Here is a 12212-nt window from a genome sequence, read left to right as displayed (position 1 = left end):
GATGAAGCAATATATGTCTTTTTTTTTTTTTTAAGATTTTATTTATTTATTTATTTGAAGGAAAGAGACACAGCGAGAGCAGAAACACAAACTGGGAGTGGAGAGGGAAAGCAGACTTCCCGCTGAGTGGAGGAGCCTGATGCGGAGCTCGATCCCAGTACCCTGGCATCATGCCCTAGCCAAAGGAAGACACTTAACGACTGAGCCACCCAGGCAACCCATAAGCAACATACTTCTAAATAAACATATGGATCAAGGAAGAAATCTCAAGAGAAATTTTAAATGTTGAACTACACTTTTTTTTTTTAAGATTTTATTTATTTGACAGAGAGAGATCACAAGTAGAGAGAGAAAGAGAGAGGAGGAAGCAGGCTCCCTGCCTAGCAGAGAGCCTGATGTAGGACTCAATGCCAGGACCCCGAGATCATGACCTGAGCTGAAGGCAGAGGCTTAACCCACTGAGCCACCCAGGCAGCCCCAATGTTGAACTACATTAAGATACAACTTATCAAAATTTGTGGGATAAAGTGAAATCAGTGCTTAGAGGGAAAGTTATAGTTCTGAATACATACATTAGAAAAGAAAGATCTAAAATCAATCATCTAAGTTTCCATCTTAGGAAACTTGAAAATGAACAAATTAAGTCCAAAGTAAGCAGAAGAAAAATAATTAAAACATAAATCAATGAAATTGAAAATGTAAAATCAACAGAAATCAATAGAAAAAAAATCAACAAAACGAAAAGCTGGTTCTTTGAAAAGATCTATAAAAATCAGACTAACTGGGGCACCTGGCTGTCTCAGTGGGTTGGGCTCCTGCCTTTGGCTCAGGTCATGATCCCGAGTCCTGGGATCAAGCCCCCTGTCAGGCTCTCTGCTCGGCAGGGAGTCTGCTTCAGCCTGTGACCCTCCCGCTTCTTGTGCTCACTCTCTCTCTCTCTCAAATAAATAAATAAGTAAAATCTTTTTTAAAAAAAATCAGGCTAACTGGGGCACCTGGGTGGATCAGTTGGTTAAACATCTGCCTTCGGCTCAGGTCATGATCCCAGGTTCCTGGGATCAAGTTCTACATCGGGCTCCTTCCGAAAAGGGAAGCCTGCTTCTCTCTCTGCCTGCTTCTCCCCCTACTTGTGGTAGCACTCGCTCTCTCTGACAAATAAATAAAAACAAAATCTTTTAAAAAGGGGGCGTCTCTCCCTCTGCTCCTCCCCCTGCTCACAGGTACTTGTTCTCCCTCTCTCAAATTTAAAGAAAAAATTTTTGGAAGATTTTTACTTATTTATTGGGGGGGGGCAGAGAAGGGAGGGGCAGAGGGAGAAGGAGAGAGAGAAACCTAAGCAGACTCCCCGCTGAACACGGACCCTGATATGGGGCTTGATCTCACAACCCTGAGATCATGAGCTAAAATCAAGAGTCAGATGCTTAACCAACTGAGCCACCCAGACGTCCAATAAATAAAATCTTAGAACAAAACCAAAAAACTCCCCACACGGGGGGACACAGTGGCTCATTTGGTAGAGCTCGTAACTCTTGATCTCAGGGTTGAATTCAAGCCCCACAATGGGCCTAGAGAGATCACTTAAAAAAAACAAAAAACAAAGACCTACCCACACAAAGAGGCCACAAGGGCTTCACTGGTGAAATCCACCAAACATTTAAAGAATACACAACAATTCTTCACAAATTCTTCCAAAAAAACAGAAGGAACACCTCCCAACTCAGTATTATCCTGATGCCAAACCCACATAAAGACATCACAAAAGCAGAATATAACAGACCAATATCCTTAAAATAATGGCAAATCTCAAAAACAAAAACAAAACCAAAAAAAAACCTCACCCAAATAACAGCAAACCATCTAACAACATACAGAAGAGTTATACACCATGGCCAGGTGGGATTTATCCCAGGAAAACAAGACTGTATTAATATCCAAGAAGGAATTAACATAATACACTATATTAATAGAGCAAAAAACAAAACCCCCATGAGCATTTTAACATATGAAAAAAAAAAAAGCCAACACTTTCCCTGATGAAAATGTCCAACAACTAAAATAGAAGGAAACCTCCTCAGGCTGTTAAGGGCACCTACCAAAACCCCAAAACTAACATACTTAATAAAGAAAGACTAGACGCTTTCCCCCTGAGATTGGAAAAAGATAAGCATATCCATTTCAATACTTCAATACTTCAACACTGTATTGTAGGCTCTAGTCAGGAAACTGGACAAGAAAACTAAATAAAAGGCATCCAAAACAGAAAGAAAGAAGTAGAACTATGTTCATTGCTGATGATGGCATCTTGTAATAACAAATCCTAAGGAATCCACTAAACAACTATTAGAATTTTTTTTTAATGGTGAAAACAATGAAATTCATTATATTACATACCTTTGATTAGGGGGTGAATGCATTTACTATGCAGAATAACCACAGTCCTACTGTCCTGGACCTACCCTAAACCTACCCCAATTAGTGCCACTGAACTCCAGGCTGATTGGTTGCTTAGTCTATAATGCACTGTTTTTGTTTTGGTTTTTTGTTTGTTTGTTTGTTTTTTAAAGATTTTATTTATTTGACAGACAGAGATCACAAGTAGGCAGAGAGGCAGTCAGAGAGAAAGGAGGAAGCAGGCTCCCTGCTCAGCAGAGAGCCGGATGCAGGGCTCGATCCCAGGACCCCGGGATCATGACCTGAGCCGAAGGCAGAGGCTTTAACCTGCTGAGCCACCCAGGAGCCCCTTGTTTTGTTTTTTTAACAATGATTAGAATTAATGAGTTCAGAAAGTTTCCAGGATGTATGATCAACATAAAAAAAAAAAAAAAATCAATTGTAGGGGAAGCTGGCTGGCTCAGTTAGTAAAGCATGAGACTCTAATCTTCGGGTTATGAGTTCGAGCCCCACATTAGGTGTGGAGCCTACATTTATTTTTTTTTTTTTTTTAAAGATTTTATTTATTTATTTGAAAGAGAGGCAGTGAGAGAGAGCATGAGTGAGGAGAAGGTCAGAGGGAGAAGCAGACTCCCCGTGGAGCTGGGAGCCCGATGCGGGACTCGATCCCGGGACTCCGAGATCATGACCTGAGCTGAAAGCAGTCGTCCAACCAACTGAGCCACCCAGGCGTCCCTGGAGCCTACATTTAAAAAAAAAAAAAAGGGTAGGGCACCTGGGTGGCTCAGTTGTTAGGCATCTGCCTTCGGCTTAAGTCATGATCCCAGGATTGGGGGATCGAGCCCCGCCTCAGGCTCCTTGCTCAGCAGAAAATCTGCTTCTCCCTCTCTCCCTCTGCCTGTGTTCCCTCTCTTGCTGTGTCTCTGTCAAATAAATAAATAAAATCTTCAAAAAATAATAAATAAATAAATAAATAAATAAGATGGTATTTATGTACACTAAAAATGAACAATCCAAAAAAATGAAATTAAGAAAGCAATTCCAGGGGCGCCTGGGTGGCTCAGTGGGTTAAGCCGCTGCCTTCGGCTCAGATCATGATCTCAGGGTCCTGGGATCGAGCCCGGCATCAGGCTCTCTGCTCGGCAGGGAGCCTGCTTCCTCCTCTCTCTCTGCCTGCTTGTGATCTCTCTCTGTCAAATAAAGAAATAAAATCTTAAAAAAAAAAAAAAAAAGAAAGAAAGAAAAGAAAGCAATTCCAAGGATGCCCGGGTGGCTCAGTCCGTTAAGCGTCTGCCTCGTCTCAGGTCATGATCCCAGTGCCCTGGGATGGAGTCCAGAGTCGGGCTCCCCCCTCACTCTCTGCCCCTCCCCCTGCTCATACTCTTTCTCTCTCTCAAATAAATAAATAAAATCAAGAAAGGAAGGAAGGAAGGAAGGAAGAAAGGAAGGAAGGAATTTTATGTAAAATAGCATTAAAAGAATAAAATACTGAGGTGCCTATGAGGCACAGTCATTAAGTGTCCAACTCTTGATTTCAGCTCAGGTCATGATCTCAGGGTCAAGAGATCGAGTCCTACATCAAATCCCTGCTTGGGATTTTCTCTCTCCCCCTCTCCTTTACTCTCCCCCTCCCCCCTCAAGAGCATGTGCCCGTGCGCGCTCTCTCTCTCTCTTTTTTTTTTTTTTAAAGATTTTATTTATTGATTTGACAGAGAGAGATCACAAGTAGACAGAGAGGCAGGCAGAGAGAGAGAGAGTGAGAGAGAGAGAGAAGCAGGCTCCCTGCTGAGCAGAGAGCCCGATGCGGGACTCGATCCTAGGACCCTGAGATCACGACCTGAGCCGAAGGCAGCGGCTTAACCCACTGAGCCACCCAGGCGCCCCATTTCTCTTTCAAAATAACCAAAAACAAAACAAAATTTAAAAAATAAAAAAATATATTTTAAGAATTTATTTATTTAGGGCGCCTGGGTGGCTCAGTGGGTTAAGCCTCTGCCTTCGGCTCAGGTCATGATCTCAGGGTCCTGGGATCGAGTCCCGCATCGGGCTCTCTGCTCAGCGGGGAGCCTGCTTCCTCCTCTGTCTCTCTCTCTGCCTGCCTCTCTGCCTGCTTGTGATCTCTCTCTGTGAAATCAAATAAATAAAATCTTAAAAAAAAAAAAAAGAATTTATTTATTTATTAGAGAGAGAGAGCATAAGCAGAGGGAGAGGAAGAGAGAGAGGAAGAAGCAGACTCTCCGCTGAGAAAGTAGCCTGATGTGGGGCTCGATCCCAGGACCCCAAGATAATGACATGAGCTGAAGGCAGATGCTTAACTGACTGAGCCACCCATATGCCCTTAAAAAAATAAATTTAATAAAAGTGTAAAACTTATATGCACAAACTAGAAAACACTATTGAAAAGTATTTAAAAAAAGAGAGAGAGAGAGAGAGTGCCTGGATGGTGGGGCTTGATCCCAGGACCTTGGGATCATGACCTGAGTGGAAAGCGGACACCTAACTGACTGAGCCACCCAGGTGCCCCACAGCGGGATTCTTTGTAGAAACTGACCAACTGGGATGGGTGCCTGGGTGGCTCAGTCCATTAAGGGTCGTGGGAAGGGGCGCCTGGGTGGCTCAGTCCATTAAGGGTCCTGGGAAGGGGCGCCTGGTTGGCTCAGTGGGTTAAAGCCTCTGTCTTCAGCTCAGGTCATGATCCCAGGGCCCTGGGATCAAGCCCCGCATCGGGCTCTCTGCTCAGTGGGGAGCCTGCTTCCCACCCCCCCTGCCTGCCTCTCTGCCTACTTGTGATCTCTGTCTGTCAAATAAATAAATAAAATCTTAAAAAAAAAAAAAAAAGCTCTTGGGATCAAGAGAGGGAGCCTACTTCTACCTCTTTCTCTGCTATTCCCTCTGCTTGTGCTCTCTCTGCACAGTCTCTCTCTCAAGTAAATAAATTATTAAAGAAAAAAAAATAAAAACCAGACTAACTGGTTCTAAAATTCATACGGAAATATAAAGGACCCAGAATAGCCAAGACAATACTAAAAAGAACAAAGGTGGAAAACTCGCACTTTCCAACTTCAGAACTTACTACAAAGCAGCAGTAATAGAGTCATACAAACAAGGACAGACACATTGTTCCATGGAGCAGAACTGAGAATAAGAAATAAACCCATGCCTCTATGGTCACCTAATATATTTTTTAAAGATTTTATTTTTAAGTAATCTCCATAGGCAATGTGGGTCTTCAACTCACAACCCCCAAGATCAAGAGTCTCAAGTTCTTCTGATTGAGCCAGCCAGGTACCCCATTGGCACTTTTTTAAAAAAAATTGGATGACCAGGAGTACCTGGCTGGCTCAGTCCATACAGCATGCAACTCTTGATCTCAGGGTTGTGAGTTTAAGCCCCATGTTGGGTGTGGAACCTACTTTTTAAAAATCTTTAAATAAAAAAAGTAAAAATGAATAAAAAATAAAAAGTTACCAAGACCATTCAATGGTCAAAGAATAGACTTTTTACCAAAGAGTGATGGAACAACTATACAAGAACATGTTAAAAATGAAGCTGGACTCTCTACACTTCATGCCATATACAAAAATAAACTCAAAATGGACCAAAATCCTTAGAGTATAAGGGTGAAGAAACCAACACTCTTAGAAGAAAATACAGGCGCAAATACTTAGGACCTTGGACTGAACAATGAATTTTTAGATAGGATACCAAAGCATAAGCCATAAAAGAAACAGAATAATTGGGCTTCATCAAAATTAACTTTTTTGAGTCAAAAAACACTATGAGCAAAGTGAAAAGAGAATTCATAGAATAAAAGAAAATAACTGCCAAGCCAGTAACTGATCAGGGACTTATATCTAGAATATTTAAAGAAAACAGACATGGAGACATAATGTATAGCATATGGAATATAGTCAGCAGTAGTATAAAAACTTTGCATGGTGACAGATGGTAACTAGATTTACCATGGTGATCATTTTGTAACATATGCAATTAATCACTGTGTTGTAAACCTAATGTCAATTATATGTCGATTTAAAAGAAAAAAACCTCTGGCACCTGAGTGGCTCAGTCAGTCAAGCAACTGATTCTTGATTTCAGCTCAGGTCATGATGGGGTCATGGGATGGATCTCCGCAACTAGGTCCGCACCCAGCATAGAATCTACTTGAGATTTTCTCTCTCCCTCTGCTCATCCCCCTGCTCACACTCTAAATAAAGAACAAAATCTTGAGGCGCCTGGGCCCCTGCCTTCAGCTCAGGTCATAATCTCAGGGTCCTGGGATTGAGCCCCAAATCGGGCTCTCTGCTCAGCAGGGAACCTGCTTCCTCCTCTCTCTGCCTGCCTCTCTGCCTACTTGTGATCTCTGTCAAAGAAATAAATAAAATCTTTAAAGAATAAAATCTTGAAAAAAAAAAAAAAAAGCCTCTCTTACAACTCAATAACAGAGGACAACCTAAAAAAGAAAAGGGCAGGGGCGCTTGGGTGGCTCAGTGGGTTAAAGCCTCTGCCTTCGGCTCAGGTCGTGATCCCAGGGTCCTGGGATCGAGCCCCGCATCGGGCTCTCTGCTCCGCGGAGGGCCTGCTGCCTCCTCTCTCTCTGCCTGCCTCCCTACCTGCTTGTGATTTCTCTCTCTGTCAAATGAATAAATAAAATCTTTAAAAAAAAAAAAAAAAGAAATGGGCAAAGGGGCGCCTGGGTGGCTCAGTGGGTTAAAGCCTCTGCCTTTGGCTTGGGTCATGATCCCAGGGTTCTGGGAGATTGAGCCCCACATCCAGCTCTCTGCTCAGCAAGGAGCCTACTTCCCCTTCTTTCTCTCTGCCTGCCTCTCTGCCTACTTGTGATCTCTATCTGTCAAATAAATAAATAAAATCTTTTAAAAAATTTAAAAAAAAAATGGGCAAAGGATCTGAATAGACATTATTCTAAAGAAGACATACAAATGGCCAATTGCACATAAAAACATGCTCAACATCATTACTCATTAGAAAAATGCAATTCAAAACCACAATAAATACTTAACACCCACCAGGATGGCTATAATCAAAAAGTCAAACGACGACTTTGGTAAGGTTGTGAAGAAATCAGAACTCTTGCATGCTGCTGATGGGAACATAAAATGGTGCAACCATTTTGGGAAACAATTTGTTAATTCCTCAAAAAATTAAACATAGAGTTGCTGTTTAACCCAGCAATTCTACTCTCAGGTACATACTCAAGAGAAATGAAAACATATTCGCACCACGAATGTTTATAAGCAGCATTATTCATAACAGCCAAAAAGTAGAAACAACCCAAATGTCCATCAGCTGATAAATGAATAAAATGTGGTACAGTCACACAATTATAGCCATAAAAATGAAGTAGTGACTGCTGCTACAATATGGATGAACCTTGACCATACTGAGTACAAAAACCAGCCATAAATGGTCACATACTGCATGATTTGGTTTATATTACATGTTTAGAGAAAACAAACTTGGGGTGCCCGGGTGGCTCAGTGGGTTAAGCCTCTGCCTTCAGTTCAGGTCATGATCCCAGGGTCTTGGGATTGAGCCCCCAATTGGGCTCTCTGCTCAGCAGGGAGCCTGCTTCTCCCCTTCTCTCTGCCTGCCTCTCTGCCTACTTCTGCATACTTGTGATTTCTCTCTCTGCCAAATAAATAAATAAATAAATAATCCTTAAAAGAAAGAAAAAACAAACTCATAAAGATAGAAAGAAGAGGGGCGCCTGGGTGGCTCAGTGGGTTAAAGCCTCTGCCTCGGGGGCACCTGGGTAGCTCAGTGGGTTAAAGCCTCTGCCTTTGGCTCAGGTTATGATCCCAGGCTTCTGGGATCGAGCCCCGCATCGGGCTCTCTGCTCAGCAGGGAGCCTGCCTCCCCCTCTCTCTCTGCCTGCCTCTCTGCCTGCTAGTGATCTCTGTCTGTCAAATAAATAATTAAAAAAAAAAAAAAAAAAAAAAGCCTCTGCCTTCGGCTCAGGTGATGATTCCAGGGTCCTGGGTTTGAGCCCCGCATTAGGGAGCCTGCTTCCTCCTCTCTCTCTCTCTCTGCTTCTCTGCCTACTTGTGATCTCTGTCTGTCAAAATAAATAAATAAAATCTTTAAAAAAAAAAAAAAAGATAGAAAGAAGTCGAATAGTTGTTTAGGGTTGGGGGGATGGGTTAAGAGTTTAAGATGATGAAAATGTTCTAAAATTGATTATGATGATGGCTGCCCAAATCTGTGATAAAACAAAACAAAACAAAAAATCCACTGAATTGTACCTTTTTTTTTGTTTTTTGTTTTTAAGATTTTATTTACTTACTTGACAGAGAGAGAGAGAGAGAGATCACAAGTATGCAGAGTGGCAGGTAGAGAGACAGGGGGAAGCAGGCTCCCCGCCTAGCAGAGAGCCTGATGCAGGGGTCGATCCCAGGACCTTGAGATCATGACCTGAGCGCCAAAGACAGAGGCTTAACCCACTGAGCCACCCAGGCGCCCCATGAATTGTACATATTAAATGGGCGAATTATATAGTATGTGAAATATATCTCAATAATTTGTTACAAAAAAAACTTATTAAGAAAAAACTGTAGGGGCGCCTGGATGGCTCAATCAGTTAAGTGTCATGCTCTCAGAGTCCTGTGATGGAGTCCTGTGTCAGGATCCCCACTCAGTGGTGAGTGTGTTTATCCCTCTGCCCCTCCCCTGGCTCATGTTTGCTCACTTGCTCTCTCTCAGATAAATAAAATCTTAAAAAAAAAAAAAAAGGAAAAAAGAAAAAACTGTAGCATGGCAAATTAAACATAGCCCTTGAAAGCCCAACTACAATGGGAAGTAAAGGAAAAAAAAATTTTTTAAGGGTTTTTTTAAGATTTATTTATTTGAGAGAGCAAGTGAGCACAAGCAGGAGGGCGAGAGGGAGAGGGAGAGAACCTCAAGCAGACTCTACACCAAGCATGGAGAAAGACAGATGCAGGGCTCAATCCTAGGACCCTGCAGTCATGACCTGATCCGAAATCAAGAGTCAACTGCTTAACAGCCAGGTCATTCAGGTACCCTGGAAAAAATTTTTCAAAGTCTCATATTCACAATGAAAAGAGTAGGAGGGGTACCTGGTTGGTTCAGTCAGAAGAGTATGTGACTCTTAATCTCAGGTCATTAGTTTGAGCCCCATGCTGGGTGCAGAGATTACTTAAGTAAAACTTTAAAAAAAATAGTCGGAGACAAGACTACAGCAACAGCATTTCAGAAGCTAGAGAGCAGATGAAGTGGGAGCCTGGTTTAGTTCCCCACCATCTTCACTCTGCTAAGCCAATAGTAAGGTAAGCCTAGAAGCAAGATAAATTTCCATCAAGGAATCCCAAAAAGACTAGAAGATTCAAATCTCCACACAAATAAAATGGGAATAATTTCCATATTTCCCATCCACTTGTTGTGAGAGCTAAACAGGAATTTTATATGAAAGTGCTTTTCAAATAGTAAAGTGCTAGAGTACGATATAGAGGAACATTATCAAAATAAAATAAAATAAAAATAAAGGAGCTTTATCTTTACCTTGCCACGTCATTACCCCAAGGAATCGATCAGCTACTTCCTGAGGGAAATTCCAATGGTCGGGAAGGCACAAGGTTCCATCAGATCTTTCAGAACACAATTTCTCTAGGTTAGCAATCAGGACGTTCAGACAGATGTTGACCAAAGTGTAGGGAGATGCCTCCTCCTAAAAAACAAACTTTGTTAGAATACACCTACAAAAATTCAACATAAAAGTGGTCATGCAAAATACAAGAAACTACTTGATGAGGCTACCTGAAGATACATTCTCTTTATCTTAACAGTAATTTATATGAATTTTTTTAAAGATTTTATTTATTTATCAGAGAGAGAGGGGGAAAGAGAGCGAGCACAGGCAGACAGAATGGTAGGCAGAGGCAGAGGGAGAAGCAGGCTCCCCGCCGAGCAAGGGGCCTGATGTGGGACTCGATCCCAGGACACTGGGATCATGACCTGAGCCGAAGGCAGCTGCTTAACCAACTGAGCCACCCAGGCGTCCCGATTTATATGATTTACATGTGACGAAACCACCTTATTCCAACGGTTAACTGAATGGAAAATTTTATTATACTTTCTGTTCTAGCACGAAAAAAATTAATCTCTCTTAATCTTTCACTCATCACCTGTTCTGTACCAGCCACGGAAAATACAGGATGAGCAAAATATAGTTCTAATCCTTTTGGAGCTATAGTTTTAATGCAGAATACAACCAAGAAATCTGACAATTTCAATGTAACATAAGGGACAACTCACACAGAAATCACATGGTCATTCATTCAACAAGTATTTATTCAATGATTACTATGTCCCAGAGGATAGGAAGGAATGCCTAATATTACCCTCAACAGTTCATGAAAAGATGAATAATTCCACATGTGCTGACTGAATTTCATCCCTCCTTGCCTCTTCCTGTCATTTCTTCATTCATACATACATCTTTTAAACTCTCCTCAAATAAATCATTCTTAACAAGTAACTTATGCTCTACTATGTATCTTAAAAACAACAACAAAAAAAACCTTCTGTTGACCCCCATATTCTCTTCAATATATACATACATACCTACAATAAAGTTCAGTTTATAAATTAGGCACTGTAAGAGATTAACACACTGTATTAAGCCATATGAATGTAGTCTCTCTCAAAATATCTGATTATACTACAACGCACCCTACCTGTGAGGATATAAAATTGATAAAATGCCTATGTGATGAGATGTAGTTAGATAAACGACACTACCTTCTGACAATACAACAGGAGGAAGATCACCTGCTTCTGGACCACAGCTGCTTTCTAATTCATTTTTGTTTTTATTTTTTAACTGAGGTGTAATTTACACATAGCAAAAAAATAATAATAATTTTTGTTGTATCCTTAGTTCTATAAATTTTAATAAATGCAGTCATGTACCATCACCATAATAAAGATAGAGAGCAGTTCTATGACCCCAAAATTCCCTATGTCCCTTTGTAGATAGTCCCCACATCTGTGTTCTGTCCCAGAGTTTTACCTTTTCCAAAAAGTCATATAAATAGAATCATACAGGATGTAGGTCTTTTGAATCTGGTTTCTTTCATTTCCCATAATGCATCTGAGATTCATCCACGTTGTTGTGTGTTTTTGTAATTAGTTCCTCTTTATTGCTAAAAAGTATTATTACACTGCAAGAATGTTCCACAATTTTATTCAACAACTTAAGAGCATTTGGATTGGGATGCCTGGGTGGCTCAGTAGGTTAAGTGTCTGCCTTTGGTTCAGGTCTTCATCCTGGAGTCCTGGGATTGAGCCCCACGTTGGGCTCCCTGCTCAGCAGGGACTATGCATCTCCCTCTGCCTCTCACCCAGTTCATGCTTTCTCTCTCAAATAAATAAAATCTTAAAAAAAAAAAAAAAAAGAGGATTTGGATTATTTAAAATTTTAGACAATTTTGAAGAGAGCTGTTCTAAATATTCATGGAAAGGTTTCTGTGCACATAGTTTTCATTTTTCTTGCGTAATTACCTAAGAATGGGATTCCTGGGTCCTGGGGATTCTACACTTCCTACTCATGTATGTATTTAACCTTATGTAAGAAACTGCTAACCTGTTCTTTCAAAATGTATCTACCATTCTGCATTCTGAAAATAATCCCCAAAGAATCTCAGTTGCTCCAAACCCCGATGCCAGAATTCATGTCTGAAAAGAACTGGAGAAGCAAAAAAATTTCCTGAAACAGTCCCAGCAGACTTCTTAGGTCTCAAAAGCCAGAACTGAGGGGTACCTCTGGCTCAGGTCATGATCTCAAG

General features: G+C 41.3%; 1 protein-coding gene across 1 annotated transcript in view; it reads right to left on the bottom strand.

The window, feature by feature from the left end:
- The window catches only part of ZYG11A (zyg-11 family member A, cell cycle regulator), a 77182-nt gene that overhangs the window by 52553 nt on the left and 12417 nt on the right, over positions 1-12212 (bottom strand). The window contains 1 exon segment of the mRNA XM_032844182.1: positions 9928-10093. Coding sequence (XP_032700073.1) covers positions 9928-10093 — 166 coding nt within the window.

This window comes from Lontra canadensis, unplaced genomic scaffold (genome assembly GCF_010015895.1).
Source record: "Lontra canadensis isolate GAN:19392208 unplaced genomic scaffold, GSC_riverotter_1.0 scaffold148, whole genome shotgun sequence".
NCBI classification, from domain to species: domain Eukaryota; kingdom Metazoa; phylum Chordata; class Mammalia; order Carnivora; family Mustelidae; genus Lontra; species Lontra canadensis.
This window is presented reverse-complemented; position numbering and strand designations above follow the sequence as displayed.